The following is a 27,649-nucleotide window of genomic DNA, read 5'->3' on the forward strand; positions in this document are numbered from 1 at the left end:
TATCAATGTTGATTTAAATGGGCTATACTATATACCGGAAAACTACCAGAAAACACCATGTTATACTGAATACCGGAAAAACACAAAATACCGGAAAACACACTAAATACCAGAAAACACCCTAAATAGGTTATCTGGGTTACCTATTTAGGGTGTTTTCCGGTATTTAGGGTGTTTTCCGGTATTTAGGGTGTTTTCTGGTATTTAGTGTTTTTCCAGTGTTTTCAGGTATTCAGTATAACATGGTGTTTTCCGGTAGTTTTCCAGTGTTTTCCGATTGTTTTCCTGTGTTTTCTGGTATATAGTATTGCCAATTTAAATTGACCAATAAGTCAAGCTTGCAATGTTGAAGACTGTGGATGATACTGAGTTACTAAGCTCTTTTAAATATTTATATAATGGCTTGCAATATCAATAAACCCTTGAGACACACAAAATAACTAAATATGCAATTAAACGGACTATTATACAAAAAAACATTAAATGGACTGATATGATTCTCGACATACAAATGCCACAGATCGAAGTTAATTTTATATTCCATGTTAATTCCTTCGTTGAATATTCTCGATATAGAAATACCACAGATCTAACTTAATTTTATATTCCATGTTAATTCCATCGTTGAATATTTATACTGGAGGTTTGCAATAATAAATTCTTGAGTTCAAGATGCATTATTGCAGAGTAGATAAAGAGCCTGCAGTTCTCACTATAATAGTTAAAAACTAGAGAATGCAAAGGGAATAATATGCTGAAAATTTCAGTCAAATTGTTCCACTCTCAACCAAGATATTATCGATTGAATTTTAGGCCTAGCCTTGATCATCATTACTAAAGTTGGTACGATAAAAAACATAGTCTCGATTATCCATTTTTGGACTTAATCATCAATGGGTGCTGAGCAGCAGATTGGATTCAAATCCAGTGAAAATCAGACACATAAGATGGCATCTAGAGTTGCTTAAGGTCTTTTCATGTTAATAAATGTCTAATTTATAGTTTATATAACATTTTAGGCCTAAAAAAAGACCTGCAACTTTCATTCGTGTTATATTTGAATTCATATGTTGAAATTTTTAAATTAAGGCTTACAATAAATAACTCCTGAGGTAAATATGCAATAACATGATATATTATACCAAAATATACATAATAGCAGATTTCTCCTTACGACAACACTTTTATTCACGTTCTATTTGAATTCCTACCTCGAATCTTTAAATTTATAAATCAGAAATTGCAAATAAAAAACTCTTGAGGTAAGCAAAAAGTAAAAAAATATGCAATTACATGGCATATTATATCAAAATATACATAAGAATAGCAGAGATCTCGTAAGAAAACATTTTTAGTCATATTCTATTTGAATTCCTACATGGAATTTTTAAATTAGAACTTGCAATAAAATGCTCTTGAGGTAAGCAAAAAAAAAATGCAATTAATATTCACGTTCTATTTGAATTCCTATGTTGAATTTATAACATAGAGCTTGCAATAAAAAAAAACTCTTGAGGTAAGCAAAAAAGTAAATGTAATTACATGGCATTTTATTATATTAAAACAAACATTAAAAGGTTCTTCAAATATAAATGGCACCCACCTACCTGACTGACAACAACATTTTTATTCATATTCTATTTGAAATTAGAGCTTGCAATAAAAAAAAAAACTCTTTGAGGTAAGCAAAAAAGTAAATGTAATTATATTGCATTTTATTATATTAAAACAAACAATAAAAGGTTCTTCACATATAAATGGCACTGACCTACCAGCTGACTGACAACAACATTTTTATTCATATTCTATTTGAAATTAGAGATTGCAATAAAAAAAAACTGTTGAGGTAAGCAGAATAAATATGCAATTACATGGCATATTATTAAACTAAAACAAACATTAAAAGGTTCTTCACATACAAATAGCACTGACCTACTAGCTGACTGAAAACAACATTTTTTATTCATATTCTATTTGAAATTAGAGCTTGCAATAAAAAAAAAAACTCTTGATGTAAGCAAAAAAGTAAATATGCAATAACATGGCATATCAAACCAAAACAAACCTTTAAAGGTTTTTCGTATATATAAATGGCACTGACCTACCTGACAACAACCACTGACAAATCCTTCTACACAAAATATTCACAGTCTAATAATCTTATTTATTTCCATTACTGAGGCATTAGTTGAACACACACACACATACACACATAAATATAACACAAGTAGTCTCACTGTCTTGCTCCGCTCTCTTGGAGGAATTTCAGGCACCAATGGAATCGGTCAATAAAGAAAGAAAGAAAACCTGTGGCAATCCTTCAGATCCTGTGGTTCAATACAATATGTGTTCTATCCAAGCTGTTCAGTATAAGAGTAACTGGGTAATCAAGTTAAAAGCAATCAATCATCCAGTCTTAATTTGATTGCTTGGATCATGCCATGTGAAGAAAGTACACATATTACATGTCCCGAAATAAAAAAGGGATGTGATATTGAATTAGTGAAACTTAATTATGTTTAATTAGATTTCACCGACACCTGTAGACTGCATGTTTTATAATTACTGATGATATGCTTACATGTAAATCATTTAAAGGGACAAATTGCTAAAATTATATTTTATCTCTAAAAATGAAATGAAATGGGGTTTAATGTCTTACTTTTCTGCTCCAACTGGGCTAATGAAATGAAATGAAATGAAATGTGTTTTTATGGCACGTCAGCTCCAACCGGGCTATATTGCGCCAAACATATGCTGGGCTAATGAAGATGGGCTTACGCCGTACAGTGTGCTATGAGTGTAATTTTGCTTGAACAGTGGCGCTACAGCCTCTTATATAGAATTCCAACTGCCAAGGGATCTTTTATGTGTGCGCCAATGTGTACACAGGACCTCGGTTTTGGTCCCATCCGAACGACTAGACAGCTGTACTAGTCAGGCCCTCCGACCTGCACCCTTAACAGAGGGAAACCATGCTGAAGTTAACTCTAGAAATTATGCAAAAATTAAAAAAGTTTAAAACTAAATATGAAAAAAATATAAATTAAAAACTAAAAATAAATATAATCTAAAACTAACGGGACAAAAATGCCGAAACTAATGTATATTTTATATCTCAAAATTATACTAAATGTATATATATCATTTAAACGACCAAAATGCAAAGCGGACACTGTATAACAGACAATTGTTTATAACAGACGATTTTCACCGGTCCCTAATCGACAAATCAAATAGAAAGTCCATTTTTATAACGGACTCTCGAATAAGCAGAACAAAATGATGATATTACTGACTTTCTTCGTGTTTCTGGCGGATTCAAGCAGACCTGCATTACAGACTTTTTCAAATAAGCTCGTTTATTTTGAACATCCATAATATGTGAATACATGTACATACATGACTTTTATTTAAATACATGTATGTTCTGTAGATTCTGCATATGATAAATGTTGTTTTTTCATGGGATGGTGTTTCTTTCTGGTCGGTAATTCAGGGTCGATAACAGATTTTTTGTATAAAGAATATAGGCATACGGGCTCGATGACAGTTAGGGGGGCAGAACCCGAAATGCCCCCCCCCCCCCCCCAGTGTAAAATGGTTTTGAAACTAAAAAACCCCTCTGAATTCCACCCATCCAATCAGACTGTTGCAGCTGCATTCACAAATAATAATCGATACCCAAAAAATGACGCACAAAGTACAGTGGCTCCAGACAAAATGTTTTAATCCATAGTCATCTCAGTACAAAATCGTGGTATTCAATAAAAAGAAAAGTAAAAATATTAGCGCTCGATGACAATTTCAGGGGGAAGAACCCGAAATGCCCGAAAAAATTTCGGGTTTACCGACACCGACGCCGGTCTTCTTCGAGAGGCGAAGCAGCGGAGCTGACCTTATATGGCCCCCCAAGAAAATTTTGGAATATTTGACGGCCGCAACTGCGTTTACCTGCTATTCCAGCACGTAAAATTAGTGTTTTATTAGTTTTCGGACACTTTATTTTGCCATGTAGATGAAATAATTTTTTTTTATCACTTTACCCCCTGCCCGAAAACTCAAATTGCCCCCCTGGCTCGTACGCCTATGATAACGGACAGCGTTTTTAACGGACGATTTCGTTCGGTCACGAGGTGTCCGTTATATGCGAAGTCTACTGTAGACATGTAACATTTTCAGATAATCTTCCACTGACAACATTAAATGGTTTTCCATTAGTTATATAAGATCTCTGTTGGTCTCATAACCAGAGATATACGACAGTCAGACAGTCAAACGTGAAATTAGAATGCTTTGATCAACCACATCAAAGGCAGTCGACAAGTCCATTAATACTAGAAGTACACCATTATACTTGTCAAATGCATTGAGAATGTCATTTTGAACTCTGACGTGTGTGGTCTCTATGCTGTGATACTTGCAATAAACAAAATAAAATGTAATGGAGTTTAATTTAAAGTTCTACTGTTCTGCTCCGACTGGACTAATGAAGACGGGCATACAGAAAACAAGTGTGCTATGAGAGAAATTTTAATCTGACAGCAGCACTACAATCTAATATTATTTCAAATTCCAAATGTCAAGGGATCTTTTATGTGCACGTCAACATGCTAATGTGAAGAAATGAAATGAAATGGGGTTTAATGTCCTACTGTTCTGCTCCGACTGGGCTAATGAAGACGGGCATATGTCATACAGTGTACTATGAGGGAATTTCTGCTTTGGCACTGGCATTATGGACTATTATATTGGATTCCAACTACCAAGGGATCATTTACGTGCTTGCCAATATACACATGGGACCTTGGATTTTCATCCCATCCGAATGACTAGACAGCTGTCTTTGTCAGGCCCTCTGTCCTGTACCACTGACAAGGGGAAACCAGGTTGGAAAATCCTGATGAACTTTCTCGGCCAATGCAGGGATCGAACACCCGACCTCAAGCCTAACGAGCCAGCGTCTTACCCACTTAGCCACTGTGGTTCCATGTTAATGGGAAGAAGAAGAAGACCTATGGACAGCAGCACTACGGTCTACTTTTATTTCAAATTCCAACTGTCAGCAAGGGTCCCTTTATGTGCGAGAGAGAGAGAGAGAAATGGGGTTTAACTTCCACTCGACACAAACTAGGTCATTTCGGGACTAACATACGGTTTATTTTTTTTATTTCAATAATTCGCTTGCGCGTAGGGGTCTTTAGCAGTGGGAGTAAACCGGAGGACCCAGAGAAAACCCACGAGATTGGACAGGTGACCCTACTCCTTGTCACGTACAACCAGGGATTCAAAACCACGCCAGTTGACTCAATGACAGGCTTTCTGATACAGCACGCACGTGCTAACCATTCAGCCATCCAACCCCCTGCCCTTTATGTGCATGCCAATGTGTACACAGAAACTCAATTTTTCATCCCCGTTTTCTCTTATCTAGTGTTCCGTCGTGGTTCCCCCTTGTCAGTGATGCAGGACGGAGGGCCTGACAAGGACAGGTGTCTTGTCCTTCGGACGAGACGAAAAACTGAGGTCCCGTGTATACATTGGAATGCACGTAAAAGATCCCTTGGCAGTTGGAATTCGATATAAGAGTAGGCGATAGTGCCGCTGCCCAGGCAAAATTTCCCTCATAGCACACTGTATGGCGTATGCCCGTCTTCATTAGCCCAGGTTAGGAGCAGAACAGTAGGACGTTAAACCCCATTTCATTTCATTTCTTTTCTCTTATCTAGTGACAGTCAATTATTTTTTTGAATTGTATAATATCCTCCCACAGTCTCATATAAACAACTTTTGGTCATCAAAGGAATTGATCAGTGAGAAAAAATTTGGATGTATCTGTCATCACTGGTCATTTCAGTCAGTTATATAGAAGGATAACTTATGTTTTCCTTTTGCATTTGTCACTTCCGTTTCTTGAAATGTTCATTACGTCGTAGCAATGATCTCTGTGTTAAAATTATATTTGGAACGTGTTTAACCAGCTCTATCACATGTGTGATAATGACTGACACCAATATTGTCCTTCAAACGGGTAATATAGTGTACTAAATGCATTAATTCCTCATTAGGCCAAACCAATTCGATTTTCTGTTTTTCGGGAGCACCTGTTAAAATTCTGCTTCTTATTTCTACAGGAAAAAGACTAATTTAAAACCAAATATTTAAAGATACGTATGGGAGATTAGATAAAGTGCTGGCAGTTCTCACTAGAATAGTTAAAAACTAGATATTGTAAAGGGAATTTGCTGAAAATTTCAGTCAAATTGATCCACTCTGAACCAAGAATTTAGCAATGGAGTTTTCGGCCTAGCCTCGATCATCATTACTAAAGATGGAACGATAAAAAACATAGTCCCGATTATCCATTTCATGATTAAATCATGAATGAAAGTTGAGCAGCAAATCGGATCCTAATCCATTAAATATCACAGACTAGCAATGACATCGAAATTTGATTATGGTCTGGATAAGTTAATTAATATCTAATTAATAATTTAGATAACATTTCAGGCCTAAAGAAAGACCTGAAATAGGCAGATTTAGCTCTTGCATAATGTCTGTTTAAGATTTGAAATTTACAGGTGATTTAAGTGGATATTTATTTATCTAGACCCAAAAAAACTGAAAATAAAATTGATGTGGCGTTATTTTTATATTTCACCACGCAGAAATGCTTCTCGAAATGCTCTTCATTAATCCACCGTTCTTAATGAGATTTTATTGGACAATCATCAAGTACGTAATGGAAAAACTCTAAAACTGTAATTTAGTGCACTTAAATGCAGTGATTTGACATGGAACATCAAAGAAGCATGACATTAATTCCAGATTCCTGTAAATCACCTGATGGATTTCATTTGAATATATTTTGCTAAGAGGAAAGCATGATTTACACCAATCTAATAACATTAAATTTAAAACTTGTTTTTTAAGATGGATATGTGATATGCAGTTTTGCACCATATAAGCTAATGAAATATTGAGAGAGAGAGAGAGAGAGAGAGAGAGAGAGAGAGATGGTTTAACATCCACTGGACACAAACTAGGTCATTTCGGGACTAACATATGATTCAATTTTATTTCAATAATTCATTTGTGCATAGAGGTCTTTAGTAGCGAGAGGAAACCAGAGGACCCGGAGAAAACCCACGAGGTTGGACAGGTGACTGTGCTCCTTGTCGCGTAACCCCAGGGAATCGAAACCACGCCAGTTGATTCAATGATAGACCTTATGATACAACACACACACACTAACCATTCGGCCATCCAACTCCCCCAAAACACTTTTAAAGAATGAAATGTAATTTGCACTATACTGATGACCATGTACATTCTGGTTATTTCAGGTCATGGGAGCCACGGTGGGTCAGTGAGTAAGCTGCTGACTTGTTAATGATGAGGTTTAGGGTTTGCTCCCTGTGTTGGGTGAGAAAGTCCTCAAATGGTCAGTCAGATGAAGGGATTGGAAGACAGACAAGTTGACAGTTGAAAAGGCAGTAGCACTGCTGGTCTAGCAAAATTCATCTCATATGACACTCATGACGGGGTCACGGTGGCTAAGTGAGTAAGACACTGGCTTTCTAGCCTGGAGGTCAGGTGTTCAATCCTTACATTGGCCGAGAAAGTTCATCAAGATTTTCCGGCGTGGTTCCCCCTTGTCAGTAATGCAGGTCGGAGTGCCTGACAAGGACAGCTAGCTAGTCATTTGGATGAGACGAAAAACCGAGGTCCCGTGTACACATTGGCGTGCACGTAAAAGATCCCTTGACATTTAGAATTTGAAATAAGAGTAGGCCATAGTGCCGCTGCCCAGGCAAAATTTCCCTCATAGCACACTGTATGGCGTAAGCCCGTTTTCATTAGCCCAGTTCGGAGCAGAACAGTAGGACATTAAACCCCATTTCATTTCATTTTATATCACACTTATGGCGTAAGTTGGTCTTCATTAGCACAGTGCGTGTTAATAAGTAGGATATTAAAATCTCATTTTGTAGGTTATTGGTGTTATTAGTGTTTGGTGTTATTGTAAAAGGTCTATTAACCTACAACAATTAGTCTGATTAATAATCATTGTTTTCTCTCATCTGTAAACATATTAAATACATTTGTCACAGATATATCAACTTTCACAAATCCTATCACAATATATTATTGTTACAAGACTACAAAATATGTAGAGAGAGAGAGAATCTGCTTAACTTCAACTCATCGAAAATAGCTGCAGTGTTCGGAAGACTATTGCGGCATGAAACTTTTGTCGACCAGCTGTAAAAACTTCTTTTTGAACACCAACTCTGACGATTTTTTAGTTTATATTTAATTCATTCGTTTAACATCCACTCGACACAAACTAGGTCATTTCGAGACTAACATATGGTTCATCTTTATTTCAATAATTTGCTTGCATCTTGGCTATTTTTGCTGTTTCATTATAAGTTTGTGGTCTATTTTGTTTTCCATTTTGAGTGAGGGTGGGTTGAATGGCTGAATAGTTAGCATGTGCGCGCTGTATCATAAAGTCTGTCATTGAGTCAACTGCGGTGGTTTCAATTCCTTAAGTGTACGTGACAAGGAGTAGAGTCACCTGTTCAACCTTGCATGGGTTTTCTCTGGGTCTTCCGGTTTCCTCCCACTGCTAAAGATCCCTATGCGCAAGCGAATTATTGAAATAAAATAAAACCATATGTTAGTCCCGAAATGACCTAGTTTGTGTCGAGTCAAACTTAAACCCCATTTCTCTCTCTCACATGCCCACTTTAAACATCATGGCCATTTTGAAAAATCAATTGCACTCAATTCAATCTTTACTTGTCAATTTTCAACAGCTTGGGTGTAGATGCGTAGGTTTATCAGAAAATGAAAGGTACGTAAAAAGTTGATGACTTAAGGATGAAAATAGACATGTGATGTTAAATGATCTGAATCACATGTGGATTAAAGATTTGGATGGTTGGGCTGGAGCCAAAGATAAAATGTCTGCAGGGGGACCATGAGAAGAAGGTACAATGTGTGTGTGTGAGAGAGAGAGAGAGAGAGAGAGAGAGAGAGAGAGAGGGGGGGGGGTTATATGTACACCATAACAAAAGAGATTCTTGTAGGTGACTAGTCGTACGGATGAGATGAAAAACAGAGGTCCTGTGTATACATTGGCATGCACGTAAAAGATCCCTTGGCAGTTGAGATTCGATATAAGATTAGGCCATAGTGCTGCTGTCTGGGCAAAATTTTCCTCAAAGCCCAGTTGGAGCAGAACAATAGGATGTTAAACCCCATTTCATTTCAGTTTATTTTCAAGATTCTTGTAAACTATATACAATGATGTGAAAACCATTCCACCATTATTGTCAGCTCAACAATATAAGTGACCTGTTAGAATTCATGAATGCATTGAATTGATGGCAAGAACAAAATCTATATTTTATCTAAATTCCACATACAATTGTCTCAACTCTTAGCTTATATGATTTACATACAACAATAAAAACATGGCTGATATTTCTAGCTGGACGTATTTTTATCTTTTTTATGTATTTATTAATACATAAATTCTCAAACTGTTTTTTCTTAGCCATATATGATTTATGTTCTTCAGAATGAAGAAAGAAAAGTGTTTGATATTTTTAGACATTTTTTAAAAAAGATATGTATTTATCAACAATATACTTTAAGTTTAATATATTTAGAAATTTAAAAAAATGTATGTATTTATCTATACAATATACTTTACGAATGTTTAAACTGTTTTTTCTCGGATATATTATGATTTGATGTTCATCAGAATGGAGAAAGAAAAGTGTTTAATTAGACATTTTTTTTTTAAAAAAATGGATGTATTTATCTAAAATATACTTTACGATTTTTTTAAACTGTTTTGTTTCTTGTGATATATGATTTGATTATCTAGACAATTTTTTAACAAAATGTATGTATTTATCTAAAATATACTTTAAGATTTATATTTTTAAACTGTTTTTTTCTGGAGATAAAGGATTTGATGTTTCTCAGAATGAAGAAAGAAAAGTGTTGATTTTTTTACATGAATGTATTTTTTTCTATTATTGACTTAAAGATACATTATGTAAGAGCTAAATACACTCTCTAGACCATCGGATGGCCGAGATTCGACAAATGAATAAAAACTTTTGCAACTCGTGGGTTTTCTCCGGGTCCTCCGGTTTCCTCCCACTGCTAAAGACCCCTACACGCAAGCGAATTATTGAAATAAAATTAAACCATATGTTAGTCCCGAAATGACCTAGTTTGTGTCAAGTGGACGTTAAACCCCATCTCTCTCTCTCTCTCTTTCTCTCTCTCCGGTTATGTGTTAGACACAAAAAAGCTTATTTTGGCTACAGCATTTTCTGATACTGGCAATAGTAGAGAAATGCTAGTATTTTAGATCATCGAGCGGAGAATCATGAACGTTTCATCGTATAAACGAAGACAGTAATTTATTCAGGAACATTACTCACATGAACTCCAAGCCTGTACATGAATTTAATATGGAAAATGTTCAAAAGGTGTACCTATTTGTCGTTATTTTTGTGGTGATCACATACATTAGGATACGACTTTCTCCATAATAAATTATGAAGAATTATTTTTGTTGAAGGCTGGTTATATTAAAGGGAATGGAAGCTTAAAACTGATCTATTTCCTACGGACCCAATTTGACCCAATTCTGGCCGGGTTCAATTCAAAATGGATTTAGAAACGGCTACAAGATTTTAAAATTTAACGATAAAATGAATATCAATCTAAGACCTAGCCTTGGTTGTCAAGTACCGTTGCACGATCATAGACAATATATGCTTCAAATAGTAATAACTTCACTTAGAATAAAGGAATTTGAATGAACATTTATATAGCAAGAACGGATGGCTCTTTATCTAAATCTTACATAATGTATCTTCAACCGATTTTTCTTGAGGAGGATTGGATGGCCGAATGGTTACCACATGCGTGCTGTATCATAAGGTCTGTCATTGAGTCAACTGGCATGGTTTCGATTCCCCGGTTTTACGTGGCAAGGAGTAGGGTCGCCTGTCCAACCTCGTGGGTTTTCTCCAGGTCCTCTGGTTTCCTTCCACTGCTAAAAACCCCTACGCGCAAGCGAATTATTGAAATAAAATTGAACCATATGTTAATCCCAAAATGACCTAGTTTGTGTCGAGTGGATGTTAAACCCTCCCTCTTTCTCTATCTCTGTCTCTCTCTCTCTGTTTTTTTTTGGGACATGTATGATTTGATGTACATGAAAATGAACAAAGAAAAGTGGGCGATATCTTCTTTATCTTTCTATTAACACAGAAGGCCATCATTCACTTTAACATTTATATTTTTCAAACCTTTTTTTTCTTAGCATACACAGTTTCACAATAAAAACATAATAGGTGCTTGATTTTTTTTTTAACTCAATGTATTTCTATTTTTTTTTTTTTTGTAGTTATCTGCCATGAATATAAATATTCCATAACAGAATATATAAAAGACAGGTTGCCAGGCAACGAAACATACGCCCACAGCAGCTATATTGTCTGGGCAGTTAACAAGAGTTGTCACATTTTTTACTTTTTTCGGTAATGAATCATTTATAATACATTAAAATCTGATTAAGAGTAACAACTCATCAAGTAATTATCAGAAAACCATTAGAATTTGTTTGGTTTTTATAAAGTTCTGCCCCATGCTAACGTTTAGTATACGAAACTTTTAACATCATCGATTTAGCTGTTCAAGTCATTAAGATTCTTGAAAATCAATATACTTGTTCGTTTCAAGATCTTAAACACTGTGTATAAATTTAATGTCAATCGGATATTAACTTTAGCCTATAGAGCGTCCACAAGATTTTTCAAAGTGATCAAGGGCCCTAACTCTGGCAAAAATTATCGGAAATCGCTGAAAATCACTAAGCTTCTTCGTCTCATGGTCTTCAACACTGTATATAAATTTAAAGTCAATCGGATATTAACTTTAGCCTCTAGAGCGTCCACAAGAATCTTTTGAAGTGATCAAGGGCCAAAACTCTGGCAGTTATTATCGGAAATCGCTGAAAATCAATAGGCTTCTTCGTCTCATGACCTTAAATACTGTGTATACATTTAAAGTCAATCGGATATTAACTTTAGCCTCTAGAGGGTCCACAAGATTTTTCAAAGTGATCAAGGGTCATAACTCTGGCAGTAATTATCAGAAATCGCTGAAAATAGGCTTCTTCGTCTCATGACCTTATACACTGTGTATAAATTTAAAATCAATCAGATATTAACTTTGACCTCTAGAGCGTCCACAAGATTTTCGGAAGTGATCAAGGGCCATAACTCTGGCAGTAATTATCGAAAATCGTTGAAAATCAATAGGCTTCTTTGTCTCATGACCTTAAACACTGTGTATAAATTTAAAGTTAATCGAATATTAACTTTGACCTCTAGAGCGTCCACAAGATTTTTTGAAGTGATCAAGGGCCATAACTCCAACAGTAATTAATAGGCGTCTTTGTCTCATGACCCTAAACACTGTGTATAAATTTAAAGTCAATCGGATATTAACTTTAGCCTATAGAGCGTTCACAAGCAATTGTGGACGCCGGACTGACGGAAGGACGGGGGCGACAACAATATAGGACCGTATAAAAAGAGAGAAAAGAGAGAGAGAGAGAGTTTAATGTCCACTCGACATAAACCAGATCATTTCGGGACTAACACATGGTTCAATTTTATTTCAATAATTCGCTAGCGTGTTAGGGGTCTTAAGCAGTGGAAACAACAACAACAACAACAACAACAACAACAACAACAACAACAACAACAACAACAACAACAACAACAACAACAACAACAACAACAACATGGAACCATCATTCAAGTATACATTTTGTACATATCCTATTGAAAAATCAACCATTATACTTCTTCATTCTGAGAAACATGAAAATCGCTGTCTGCTGTTAATGACCGTCTTTCAATGCATACAAATAAGGTAGTATTTTTACACAAATGTAGTAGGTACTTCACATATTTTGGCACCAAGTTCAGTCTGAAGTAGACAGATTGATTTTAAGGCCATACCAGTTTCATTTTCTGTTCTTCAGGTTCTTGATATAAATAAACAGCCAACTGAAATCATGTGAAAGATGTTGGCCCATATTTTTGAAAGTACATTTAGATTAGAGCTAATCATAATTTTACAGAGGCGGATTTAAGGGGTGGCGCGAGGGGGCCCCCCCCCCCCTAATTTTCGACAGTGCCCTTTTTTACTGCTGAAAGTGCCCTTTCGCAGACCCAAATATGTCCGTTCCCAACCCGTTGCAGGGATCCCAAATGACTCAAACCATCGATTCAAACACACCAGTCTGGTCTAATTAATGCTTCCACTTTCAAACGAATTCTTGTTGTTTAGCTGACGGTGCCCTAATCCTATAGAGTGACTAAAGACAGACATCTTGTGGAATCGGCGGCGTTTACACTCATGCCCATCACCGACGCGCATGAGTGCAACTTGAAGTAGCATTGTTTCATGTGTGGAAAGTACAAAGTACAAGTTACAAGGCTTAAATAGTGATGTGGCTAGGGAATAGATTCGTCTTTTTTCCCATCATAATGCCTCGCTCGCCTTGACAATTTTCGAGTCGCATGTTCAACTGACTTTTTTGCTCGATTTTAAGGCTCTTTTTCAACGATTTCCGAACGTTTCAGCCAAATAGCTCTTGGAATGGCTACAGATGTAAGGAAATGACGGATAATTTTCTTGCCCCCCCCCCAAAAAAAAATCCCCTCTCAGCGGCGTGCCCTGTCTCCGCGGTCAGTGCCCTCATTTTGAGGCACCTCCCCTTTTCAAAATTCCTAGATCCGCCCCTGTTTCTGACCAGTCATATTTTTAACATACTCAACTTACAGTGTCTGTGTATAATTACATATATTTTTGACTTACGCCAAATCCAAGAAATTTTTGATTCGCAAAGGATGCATATTCCTGAAGCAACTGTAGCAAACCAGAGGACCCAGAGAAAACCCACAAGGTTGGAAAGGCAAACCTACTCATTGTCACGTACAACTGGGGAATCGAAGCCACATCAGTTGACTTGATGAAAGACCTTATGATACGCCATGCATGCACTAACCATTTATTTGGTCATCCAACACCCCTCCACCCTACCCCCCCCCACCCCAAGCATTTCAAATTTACCAACGCTAGCAAAGCCTATATATCAAAACCTGTTTTTTCTATTGCATTAAAAGAGCTTGTTACATTCTTTGTTGCAGTTTCATATGTTCACACAATATTTCCAACAAAGAGATGTAAGAAATGAAAAACAGCCAAGTTCAAAGCGGAGCGAACTCAATAATTGTATTTTAGGTCTTTGAAGCTTGATAATTACAAATATGCTGTTCCTGTTTTTATATAATAAACGATATTATATTGAATATATCTCATGGAATTCTTTGCAATTGGCACTCAGTTGTATGTATAAAAATTGCAAAAGCAGTATCTAAACATCCTATTAAATTCCATCGTAATATGAAATAGACACATTTTATGTTTATATAATAATAAGCCAATCGGGGCGATGCAAACAACTTTATTAAAAATTATAATTACATTTTCATCTTCCAGGTGACCAGCCTACCATTTCATACTCTAATAATTTACTTTGTGAACTCAAGTAGGTCACTTCTGGGAAATGTGACGGATAACAACTACTGAAATTCACTGTCCCAATACCAAACATTTCTACAATACCAAACATTTCATACTCTAATTTACTTTGTGAACTCAAGTAGATCGCTTCTGGGAAATGTGACCTATGATACAGCGCGCACAGGCTAACCATTCGGCCATCCAAACCCCCTTACACTATAATCAGGAATTGGACAAATGATTTGTTACAGTGAATATCTTCAAGTCAAAACACTGACATGATTAGATTGGTTCCATTATATAACCAACCTTGTCAATTATTAAAAGGGTTCACGCAACCTTTTCTTAAAGGGCATGTGAGCAGAAAGGTCATAGATATTAATCAACTCCAATAAAATATTACATTGTATTCACACATTTCATCGATGTTGGTATAGATTCGCGTATTTGGTGGCACTGCAATATGTCATGTGGACTCACGGAGCGGGAGAGATAGGGTTTAACATCCACTCAACACATATTAGGTCCTTTTGGGACTAACATGGTTCAATTTTATTTCAATAATTTGCTTCGGCAGTAAGGGGAGTTGGATGGCCAAATGGTTAGCATGCTCGCTCTGTATCATATGGTCTGTCATTGAGTCAACTTGTGGGGTTTCGATCCCCCAGCAGTACGTGACAAGGAGTAGGGTCGCCTGTTCAACCTCGTGGGTTTTCTCCAGGTCCCCCGGTTTCCTCCCACTGCTAAAGACCCCTAAGCGCAAGCGAATTATTGAAATAAAATTGAACATTGTGTTAGTCCCAAAATGACCTAGTTTGTGTTGAGTGGACGTTAAACCCCATTTCTCTCTCTCTCTCTCGCTTCGGCAGTAGGAGGACCAGAAGAAGGCCCAAGATGTCGGAAAGGTGACCCTAATCCTTGTCACAACTTCAATCAATGACAAGACCTTATGATCTAAATGCATGTGTTAAACCATTACGTCCTAGGCTATTCTACCTATTAGACCCCTCCCAATGCGGTTTCGAATCCCCGGTTGTACGTGACAAGGATAGGGTCACCTGTTCAACCTCGTGGGTTTTCTCCAGGTCCTCTGGTTTCCTCCCACTGCAAAAGACCCCTACGCGCAAGCGAATTATTGAAATAAAATTAAACCATGTGTTGGTCCCGAAATGACCTGGTTTGTGTCAAGTGGACGTTAAACCCCATTTCTCTCTCTCTCTCTCTCCCCTCCCAATGTACCAACGTCATGACAACATGAAGATGAAAGTGTTTTAAACATGAATGAGTAAAATGAAATGAAATGAAATGGGGTTTTACGTCCTACTGTTCTGCTTCGAACTGGGCTAATGAAGACGGACACATTCCATACCGTGTGCAATGAGAGAAATTTTCGCCAGACAGCGGCACTACAATCTTACATCAAATTCCAATGTCAAGGGATCTTTTACGTGTATGTCAATGTGTACACGGGACCTTGTTTTTCTGCCCCATCCGAATGACTAAGACAGCTGTCCTTGTCAGGCCCTCCATCCTGCATCACTGACAAGGGGGGACCACGCCAGAAAATCTAGATGAACTTTCTTGGCTAATGCAGGAAATGAACACCCGACCTCCAGGCTAGCGAGCCAGAGTCTTACCCACTTAGCTACCGTGACCCATGAATGAATAAAACTGAGGATGGCAGATGTTTAAGACTACAGAGTGTATAAGAAAGGATTATAACTTATGAAAGGGTAAAAAAATATTCTACACCTTGGCCAGAGGTCCCCTAGATCTTGCAGCCCAGGGCTTCAGCCTGTCAAGACTCTAGGTAAATCCTGCACTGCATGCAAGCATTAGATTGTAATGAAATATTATAAACTAGAGTTTAACGCTTGCATTGCCGAAAGACCTCTATTAATCCTGCTTAAAGGTGGCCAGTCTCTAACTCAGTATGATCCACTGTCTTCAACATTGCAAACACGACTTATTGGTCAGTTTAAATCAACACTGGTGTTGTTATCTTACCGTGAAATGATTGACTTCTGATATCCAATATTTAACAAGGCTAAACGAACCCCACATCAAAGACTGCCATTCAATTTGAACTCTTTGCATATTTTGCTGAACATAACTGATTAAAAGTTACAGTAAAAACAGAAACGATTGAATGTAAATCAGTTTATATACATTCATAATACATATTATATGTGCTGCGACTAATCTGTGTCCATTTCTAGGTGCCAAAGAATAGCGATTTAGCTCCTTTAAATAATAAGAATTTTTTTATATAAAGTGTTTGAGGGGCCATCTTGTGAAATAATTACTTTTTATACAAACTGATTTTCAATCAATACAGAATAATTCAATGTCAGACAATAATTATCTTAGCTTGAATAACTCAGAAATTGTTTTGTTGTCTCCAGGTCCAATACATACTCCTCGCAGTGTTTCGTTTGATTAGAGCTTATCCCACTTAACACTGCTGTAATGGAAGCAATTTTTTGTTCCAATTCATGACTGGTCCAAATATGTTTACATAACGTTACATCATAACTCACGATTTTATTATGCCCAATTAACCAGCGCATAGCAGAATATTGCAGAAAAACTAATTGCGTGACAAATGAGGCTATCAACCCGGATACAATGTAAACAATACTGTTAGGTGATGAACAATATTTTCACCGTTTTTACATGTAATACCTTAAACCAGATTAAACGAAGGGCTGTCATGTTGCTGTACTTTGGATAGATTTGATTGAACGGGAAGAATAGACACACTCCCTCAAAAGCTCAAGTATCAGAAGCTAATCCAGCAATGGCCAGAGAGGGATTTCTCGGGCCATTGCTTAAGGAATATGGGCCCAATATGGTTTTGGGCAAGATATCCCAGGCAGTGCTTACACACATCAGCCTGGTCTTTGTTTGGTATATTTTGGGTGGATTACTCAGACCAACAATTAGTAGATAGCTTAGTAGTAACGCTGGGTATTGTCACTGCAGTCACAATATTACATCTATTCCAATTCAGGTGCTAAGATACGATTCCTATCACGATTCATAACCAGGTCAATATTTATCAAGAAAATAACAGGATAAATGAATAATTGATATATTTAGGGCCTAAACACCAGGGGCAACCTGAGAGATTACTCTGGACTCAAATAATGCTGGGTATTGCCACTGCAGTCACGATATGATACGTATCCTGATTCAGGTACTATGATACGATCTGTATCAATATTCACATCCAGGTGAATATTTATCAAGAAAACAACAGGATAAATGAAAAATTGCTGATGTTGAAATGAAATGAAATGATGTCTAATGATGTTATGACCACGGACATACGCCATACAGTGCGCTATGAGGGAAATTTTGCCCGGGCAGCAGCACTATGGCCTACTCTTACATCAAATTCCAACTGCATACCAATGTATACATGGGACCTCGGTTTTATGTCCCATCCGAACGACTAGACAGCTGTCCTTGTCAGGGCCTTTGTCCTGCACCACTGACAAGGATAAACCACGTCGGAAAATGCCTATGAACTTTCTCGGCGAATGCAGGGATCGAACTCGCGACCTCCAGGCTATTGAACCAGTGTCTTACCCACTTAGCCACCGTGACCCCCCATCATGTAGGTCTATTTATATTTTTGAAATCCTTTTTATAAAATACATTTTCACACCGACCAACAAGATGGCATTGTATTTTTAGTCGTGTTTGTGATGGGAATAAAAATTGTTTTGCTGTCCCCAGGGCCAATATGGTGGATAACAATGGGTTGTACAGCAAATCTATTGAGAGTTATACGCCCCTGGATATATCATTAGCATCGGAGAATATTTCTTGTCTCCGCTTTAAACACTGTTATTATTTGACATAATTGTCAAGGACTAGATTTTTCTCTGTCATTCCTCATTTTCCATTTTCCCTCAAGACATCCATAAGGCCAAACCAATTTGATTTTCAATTGTGCTGTGTCATATTTGTTTAACTTGTCCAGTAGAGTTTGCCTGTGTTTCATAATATTGTGATGTATATATGAGAGAGAGAGAGAGCTGATGTCTGCATTAAGAGAGAGAGAGAGAGAGAGAGATGGGGTATTAGGTTCAACATTCACTCAACAAAACTAGGTCAATTCTTTTGCTTGCAGGTTTTCCAGAAAAAGAGAAAATCAGAGAGAGTGAGAGGGATCAAGAGAGAGAGAGAGAGAGAGAGAGAGAGAGAGAGAGAGAGTTTAACATCCACTCGAAAAAAAACTAGATTATCTTGGGACTAACATATGGTTCAATTTTATTTCAATAATTCGCATGCATGTAGGGGTCTTTAGCAGTGGGAGGAAACCGGAGGACCCAGAGAAAACTCACGAGGTTGGACATGCAATCCTACTCCTTGTCACATACAACCGGGGAATCGAAACCACACCAGCTGACTCAATGACAGGCTTTATGATACAGCACGCACACGCTAACCATTCAGCCATCCAACCCCGCAATAGAAAATCAACTTGGTGTGACCTAACCATTTATTTGTCCATCTCGTGCTTTTGTGTTTCATGTAGATGATCGATGGTAAACTCCTAGGATAGACTAGGTTCTACAACCGGCTATAACTAGTTGCATGGAATCGAAGCTGTGACAGACTTGAGACAACCGGCGGCAATCAGTAGTTGCTGGAAGCAAGTTGGTCTATGGAAGAAGTCGGCACAATGTTTATTTATAGCAGATGTTGTATCTGGGACTGTCACATGGCTGATCTTGCCGAGAGCCACTGTTGATATGCGCCCAAGAGTAGACTAATCAGTTGCTGCGATAATATTTGGTAAAATGAAATGAAATGAAATTGGGTTCAACGTCCTACTGTTCTGCTCCAACTGGGCTAATGAAAACGGGCATGTGCATTACAGTGTACTATGAGGAAAATTTTTTCCTGGCCGCCAAGGGATCTTTTATGTTGCTGCGATAATATTTGATAAATGAAATGAAATGAAATGGGGTTTAACGTTCTACTGTTCTTCTCCAACTGGGCTAATGAAGACCGGCATATGAAATACAGTGTGCTATGAGGGAAATTTTGCCCAGACAGTGGCACTGCAGCCTACTCTTATATCGAATTCCAACTGTCAAGGGATCTTTTACGGGCATGCCAATGTGTACACAGGAGCTTGTTTTTTTGTCCCATCCAAATGACTAGACAACTGTCCTTGTCAGGCCCTCCGTTATGCATCACTTACACAAGGGGGAATCATGCCTGAACTGGATAAACTTTCTCAGCCAATGCAGGGATCGAACACCCGACCTCCAGACTAGCGAGCCAGCGTCTTACCCACTTAGCCACGTGATCCCCACAGAAACATAAAATATAATCTTGTTAATTTTTAATGCAGACATCAGCTCTCTCTCTTTCTCTCTCTCTCTCTCTCTCTCTCTTATACATTACAATACAATATTATCAAACACAGGCAAACTCTACTGGACAAGATAAACAAACATGACACAGCACAGCTTCTATTAATACATTAAATGATTAAGATGGAATGATATTCTATAACATGATTTGCCAGATTGCCAGCAGTCCAATATACTTAACACAGTGCCACCAGAGGTCATGTGATCTAGGTCAGTGGTGTCTTAAGAATTAGATCAATGGTACCGTGACATCATCATGCCACCAGAGGTCATGTGATCTAGGTCAGAGTGGTGTCTTAAGAATTAGATCAATGGTACCATGACATCATCATGCCACCAGAGGTCATGTAATCTAGGTTAGTGGTGTCTTGAGAATTAAATCAATGGTACCATGACACCATCATGTCAACCAATCTCGTGACAGTCATCATTAAATTTAATGAGAGAGAGCGATGGGGTTTAACGGCCACTCAACACAAACTAGGTCATTTTGGGACCGACATATGGTTCAATTTTATTTCCATAATTCGCTTGTGCGTAAGGGTCTTTAGCAGTGGGAGGTAACCAGAGGGCCCGGAAAGAAAACCCACGAGGTTGGACAGACGACCCTACTCCTTGTCACGTACAACCGGGGAATCGAAACCACGCCATTTGACTCAATGACAGACTTTATGATACAGCATGCACGAGCTAACCATTCAGCCATCCAACTCCTCTTAAATTTAAAGGCGCTAACCCTTTTTGATTCTGGTGAATACAACTTGTTGACTTGATGTATAATTTCTGGAAGTGATGGACAGGGAGCCACGATGGCTTTAACTTCCCTTTAACTTCACTCAACTAGGTAATTCCGTGACTAACATATGGTTCAATGATGGACAGGCCACCCTACTCAATGTCAGGTACAAGTTGGAAATTAAAACCATGCCATTTGACAAACCTTGTGATATAAAATGCAGGTAATAAACCATTCGGCCACGCAATCCTGCCTAGAATAAAAGTATGGTTATAGCCTACTCTTTAACATCTTCAACAGAAGGCTTGATCTCGCTTTAACTATGTACATCTTATCAAAGCCTTCATGTAATACCCTGCATATTTCGGCACTAATTTCAATTGGCTACAGGGGACCTCACAGATTCCTTGATAAAAAATATCATCGCAAAAACCAAGTCTCGCGCTTTCCAGCTAAAATGTCTACCTGTGATAACTGAGTTGCAAAGTTCAAGGTTCGTTTAATGTCAAGGTATCCGTGGAGGTCGCCATGTTTAATTTGAGTGGGTTGGTGTCACGACCTCTCATTGGACAATGCTATTGTTCATGGGTCTGACTGTCTGTGGTAAAAGGAGATAAGTTTGAGAATTTCAGACTAATGTAGCAACTGCTAGATCTTGTAAAACTCACTGTTGTTGCTTCCAGAAAAACGACTCTCAAGAAAATGGAGGGGTCACGGTGGCTAAAGGGGTAAGACGCTGGCTCACTAGCCTGGAGGTCGGGTGTTCGATACCTGCATTGGCCGAGAAAGTTCATATCCAGATTTTCCAGCTGTCTAGTATTTTGGATGGGACGGAAAACCAAGGTCCTGTGTACACATTAGCGTACACGTAAAAGTTGGAATTCAATATAAGAGTAGGCCGTAGTGCCGTTGCCTGGACAAATTTTCCCTCATAGCACACTGTTTGGCGTATGCCAGTCTTCATTAGCTCAGTTCGGAGCAGAACAGTAGGACGTTAAACACCATTTCATTATTTCATTCTCGAGAAAATATTTATTAAATTTCCAACTCCAACTCTGTTATCGTAAACCAACATTCGTTTTAAATCCAGACACGCGCTCAATAAAAAAAAAAACATTAAAAAACCTGATATATGGTTACATTAAGGAAATCAATTCAGTTAATGATACAAGCATGGCAGAAATCTGGAACAATCCATTTAATGGTAAATCAATGATCGCCAGAAAAATATAGCAATAAAAACGGATTCCATGAATGATGTTTATACATACCAAATGGCCAGACAAATCCAGTCTGAAAATATCTGACAATATTTCATTTTTTAAGTGAGGGTGGGAGGGGGGGGGCAATTCATATGATCTGTTATTGAGTCAAGTGGCTTGGTTTTGAATTCCCCGCTTAGGGTATACATAATTAGTGTCGCCTATCCATGCAGTTTGCTCCTATGACTAAAGACTCCCATGCGCAAGAGATTTATTGAAATGAAATTGAACACACATAACTTCACTCATAAAAAAGTAAATTCATTGAAATTTTGATTATATTACTTTTCATTATCTATTTCCGAACTATAGCAAGCTCTTATCTAAATAAGTGGACACTTACGCCTGGCCCCCATATCCATTCACCTGATCTGATGTATGCTGTTTGTTGAGTCTGTATATTGTGTCTTGTACGTAGATTTGTTTCTGTGTGGTGCAGTCCCCCTGCACTTGCACCTTTAAGTAGGTCATTTAAGTAGGTCATTTAACCCCCCATTCAATCTATATAGGGAGTCACAGTGGGCCTGATAAGGACAGCTTCTAGTCGTTCAGATGGGACAAAAAATTGAGGTCCCGTGTACACATTGGTGTGCACGTAAAAGATCCCTTGGCAGTTGGAATTCGATATAAGAGTAGGCCATAGTGCCACTGACCGGGCAAAATTTCCCTCATAGCACCTTGTATGGCGTATGCCTGTCTTCATTAGCCCAGTTCGGAGCAGAACAGTAGAACATTAAACCCCATTTCATTTCATTTCATTTCATTTTAATCCATATAGACTGGTTTCAAATCATATCCTATTTTTTCTCTTAATTTAATTTTCTTAGGTTAGGCCGACTTTTCCATAAAAGAAATAGGAATAATTTGCTGTCCGACCACCTCATTAAAGGCCTGTCCTTGGGGATGCAATAAACAATCCCCCCGGATACCCTGATGCCCCGAAAGCTGGTGAAATTTTCTTAATTGTCGAGAAATTGTCAACCTAAAGCAGACATAATCAATCATTATTACAAGAAATCACCGTTTATAATCAAATAACAAAAGAATTAAAAAACAAAAACAGCACTCAGCAGACCAATAGATCAAAAACAGGCTGTGAATTTATACATATATATACTCCTTTTGTTCATTGAGAGAGAGAGAGAGAGAGAGAGAGAGAGAGAGAGAGAGAGAGAGAGATTAACCTCCACAACACAAACTAGGTCATTTTGGGACTAACTGTATGGCGTATGCCCGTCTTCATTAGTCCAGTTGGAGCCGAACAGTATGACGTTAAACCCCATTTTATTTCATTTCCATTTGTCTTTTTATATAAATTAGTTACTATGAAAGTGTTGACATAAACATATAATTATTGAAGACATTTAAACAATTTTAATTAAAGAAACTTAACAGATCAACCACTTTAGTTGCCAGCATGTCATACATAATTTGACTAACAAATTAATTGCTGTTTGCCACTCATGACTTGCCAAGCTTTAATGAATAATAAAATATAGATTTGAAATTTAAAACAGAATTAAAAAATAATAAAAAAACATATGACCTAGACATTGGTCATACCACTATCCGACTATTTTTCAGACCATTTTATTCTTCCTTTTCTGTTACATGTTGGATGGCTTACTCTTGTTATTATTGATTGGATAGCTTTAAAAAAGAGTTGATCTCTCCGCAAGGTCGTCTGCAAGATTGTGGTAAGCAGTCGAGCAGAAGATGAAAGTATAAATATTTAAAGGAGAATTGACATTCGATCCACTCAGTTAAAGGAGAGCTGTCACATTCTACAGACTAGAACTTTCAATCTAGTTAATGTGTTTTATAGAAATTCAACCTTATATACTGCCTAGTTTGTCCGACTTATATATTTAAGAGAGAGAGAGTCCGACTTATATATTTAAGAGAGAGAGAGAGAGAGAAGAGAGAGAGACAGTGAGAGAGAGAGAGGTTTAACTCCACTCCACACAAAATTGGCCATTTGGGACTAACACATGGTTCAATTTTATTTCAATAATTCGCTTGCACGTAGGGGTCTTTACCAGAGGGAGGAAGCCAGAGGACCCGGAGAAAACCAACGAGTTTGGACAGACGACTCTACTCTACTCTTTGTCACATACAAGCAGGGAATCAATACTATGCCACTTGACTCAATGACAGACATTTTGATCCAATGCGCACACGTTTAGACATTTGGCACCCCCACCCATCCACCCCCGGGGGAATGAAGGTATTTCTTAAAGATGCATTATGTAAGAGCTAAATTTGCCTATTCCAGGCCATTATTCTGGCTTCAGATGTTATATAATTTATTATTTAGACATTTATTAAGATAACAAGTCCATAATAATCAACTCTCTGGGCCACTGGATGGCTCAAATTTTAAGAGTTTAACGATAAAATAAGATAATCGAGAGTCAAGTACAGTTGCTACGATAATAAATAATCTATGTTACATTATTTCAAAACTTCAAACACTCATAACTTCACAGAGAATAACGTAGTTTGACTGAAACTTCTTGTCAATTACCACACATTCTAAATATTCTATTTTCCTGTATTTTTCTAGTACACACTCTAAAGATTCTATGGTAATTTCCTGTATTTTCTAAGAGAAGATGGGTTGCCAGGCAACAAAACAAATGCCCACTGTTGAAATTTATTCATCTCATTAATGTAAACAACATATATAAATTTCAAAACAATTGGATGATAGTCTGTAGAGTGTTCATAAGAAATTGTGGACGGTCGACAGAAAAACTGATGACATTATAGGAACACCTTCCCATGTGGGTGGATCATAAAATGTTAGAAAAAAAAAGAAATAGGTCTTACCTTTGACAAAAAAAATGATATCAAATGAACCTTGCTAAATTAAATTAAGAAATGAAATGATCATAAATGTTTGGGAATGATTCAGAATTTCAAATAATTGTCGAGGCGGGAAGTGTTCTCAGGGTGGCTGTAAATTTGACAGACAATGTATATCTATTGTTTCTATGGTCGACAATTTTTTCACAGTTTCACCCCCCCACCCCCTGTGCCCCCCGCCCCCTAGTTATGGGCCAGAATTTACTGTAAGAAATAAAATGCAAAAAAAAGGGTCTTGTGTAGGATGATGGATGGACGACTATATACAACCACATTTCCTTGTGGATGTATAATAAAATGTAAAGAAAAAAAGAAGATGACAAAGTAATCTGTAGCCAAGATTTGAAGACCACATTTTCTTGTGGGAGTATAATAAAACGTAAAAAAAAAAAAGAAAAAATGTCTGTAGCTTACAGTTGACGACAAACGGACCAATGACAATATAAGACCACATTTTCTTGTGGGAGTATAATAAAATATAAAAAAAAGAAAAGAAAAGGTCTTACGTTTGACAAATAAAAAGAAGGTGCTCGCTGTTTCTCCATCGATGTTTACCGCCTTACATTTATATCCAGCTTCGTCACCCTTACTCACATTTTTAATCGTTAACGTGTAGACCCCACCCTCTTGTTCTTCCACGCGCATACGTGGATGATCCGGATGAATTTGATCGGCATCTTTATACCAGAATAATTGTGGTCGCGGAAATCCTAACACTACACACGTTAACACAGTTTCACCACCTTCGTCTACTGTATCCTCTCCTGATAACCGCTTCGAAAATTCTGGTGCTGAAATGAGATTAAATAAAAGAAATTAGATTATAAAAAAAATCCAAAATGGCTGAAGTGGTGGACAAACTACAGCCCACGGGCCAAATCCAGCCAGCTAGAAATTAGATTATAAAAAAATTTTAAAATGGCTGAAGTGGTGGACAAACTACAGCCCACGGGCCAAATCCAGCCAGCTAGACCCTTCCACTATGTACATCTGAAAATTTATGAGTAATTTTATCTCTAAATGACATAAAAAATAAAAATTGCTTATTGTTGGGCCCAAACTCTAAACAGGCATTACTCTCTGTAGGATCAATAATCTTTGTAGGGCTATTTATAGCTTGCAGCATCACTCAATGACCTAGTTGCCTAATTGACATCACTTGACTTGGGCCTACTTTCATTTTATGTTATTGTTTGATTTGTTGACATACTTTGATTTTTCTCTGAATATAACTACGGAGCCGAGTAAAAAGTGTTTTGTTTCATATTACTTTATTCAATAAAATAACAATTCATAATCCTTGTTAGGCCCTCGCATTGTTTCAAAACTTTGTATTTGGCCCTTCACCCACCACTGGTCGAACTCTTTCCCTAACTATTATTGATGGCCATTGTTATAATGGATGGTCAAATAAAATTCATAAGTCAATCAGAATTAAATTAATGTTGACAAACTTGGAACACAAAAACAATGTGCAGACTGCAGACTTGCTGCAATTATTTGGGTCTGCTGTTATTTTTCATAATAAAAAAAAGGGGATAAGAATGTTTCAGAATCTGTTTTAAAAGAGAAAAGGTCTATTCTTCATAGATCAGGCTTCAGGGGAAACGTTTTTGCATAATACTCCCGTGAAATTTCAGTACAAAATCTAAAAACTCACGACTGACCAAGGAGCCTCAAGGGCGGTATATATGGGGCAAAAGTTGGGGGGGGGGGGTTCCTGCAGAAGTTTTGGAAGTTTGAAGTCAATTTCCTTGCATCTGAGACCATTTCTGAAGAAAATTTACTGTTTTGAATGTACAGGCTCTCTGATACTAGTCTCTCTTGTAAAAGCGCCTCATATGAGGGGAGGGGGTCCAGACCTCTCCCTCCCTTCCTGTTACTCACGCACACACACACACACACACACACGAATTAAACAAGTATATTTTATATATGGAGTATGAGAACAATTGTGAATATCCACGTTGTCGGTACGTTTGTTTGTTAGCTGGGTAATAATAATTTGTAGGAACAGCGATATGCAAACCACTGACTGGCATTGGCTTACGTAATATGCAGACTTCTGGAATTGATATATATTTGGCTATACATGTATTATCGATATATGTTTGTGTATATATACCAGTTATTTGACCTTTAAACGTTGCTAGACTTTCATCACCTCATATTTCACTGATAAACAAAATACGCCATTTCCCCAGCCATTTTGCTTCCAATATAGCCTACCTTCGTGCTTTTTGGCGCCAATTTGGATTGCACGCGCCTTAACTTCATCGGAAAATATTTTAATAAAGATGTGAAGAAAGAGACACTGAATGTAGTAGATAATAAATAACTTTCATTTTGGGAATAAGGACATATTTTTTTTTGAATTTGGAGGCCCTCATGGCCTCATTATTAAAATTAGCGCAAAAATCAAGGGAAATTTAAAGATACATTATGTAAGATTTAGATAAAGAGCTCTAGCCATTCTTGCTATAATAGGCCGCATCACTGCTGTCCGACGGTGTGCCATGAGTGAAAATTAAAGATGCATTATATATGTAAGATTTAGATAAAGAGCACGTAAGAGATTTCTTGACAGTTCGAGAAAATCGAGGCCCCATTCTCGCTATAATAGTTCGAAAATATATAATGTAAAATGAATAATTCGAAAATTTCATTCAAATTACTCTATTGCGAGTGAAGATATTAGCCTTTGAAGGTTTGACAAGACGTGTGCAATAATTTCAACCACCGCACCG

At 37.4% G+C, this 27,649-nt stretch overlaps 1 protein-coding gene across 2 annotated transcripts in view; it reads right to left on the reverse strand.

The window, feature by feature from the left end:
* The window catches only part of LOC126821028 (myopalladin), a 133,942-nt gene that overhangs the window by 78,208 nt on the left and 28,085 nt on the right, over positions 1-27,649 (reverse strand). For both annotated transcript variants that reach the window (XM_050549285.1, XM_050549296.2), the window contains exon 2: positions 25,409-25,693. In XM_050549285.1, coding sequence (XP_050405242.1) covers positions 25,409-25,693 — 285 coding nt within the window. The remainder of the gene's footprint in view (positions 1-25,408; positions 25,694-27,649) is intronic.

Source organism: Patella vulgata, chromosome 1, assembly GCF_932274485.2.
Source record: "Patella vulgata chromosome 1, xgPatVulg1.2, whole genome shotgun sequence".
NCBI lineage: Eukaryota > Metazoa > Mollusca > Gastropoda > Patellidae > Patella > Patella vulgata.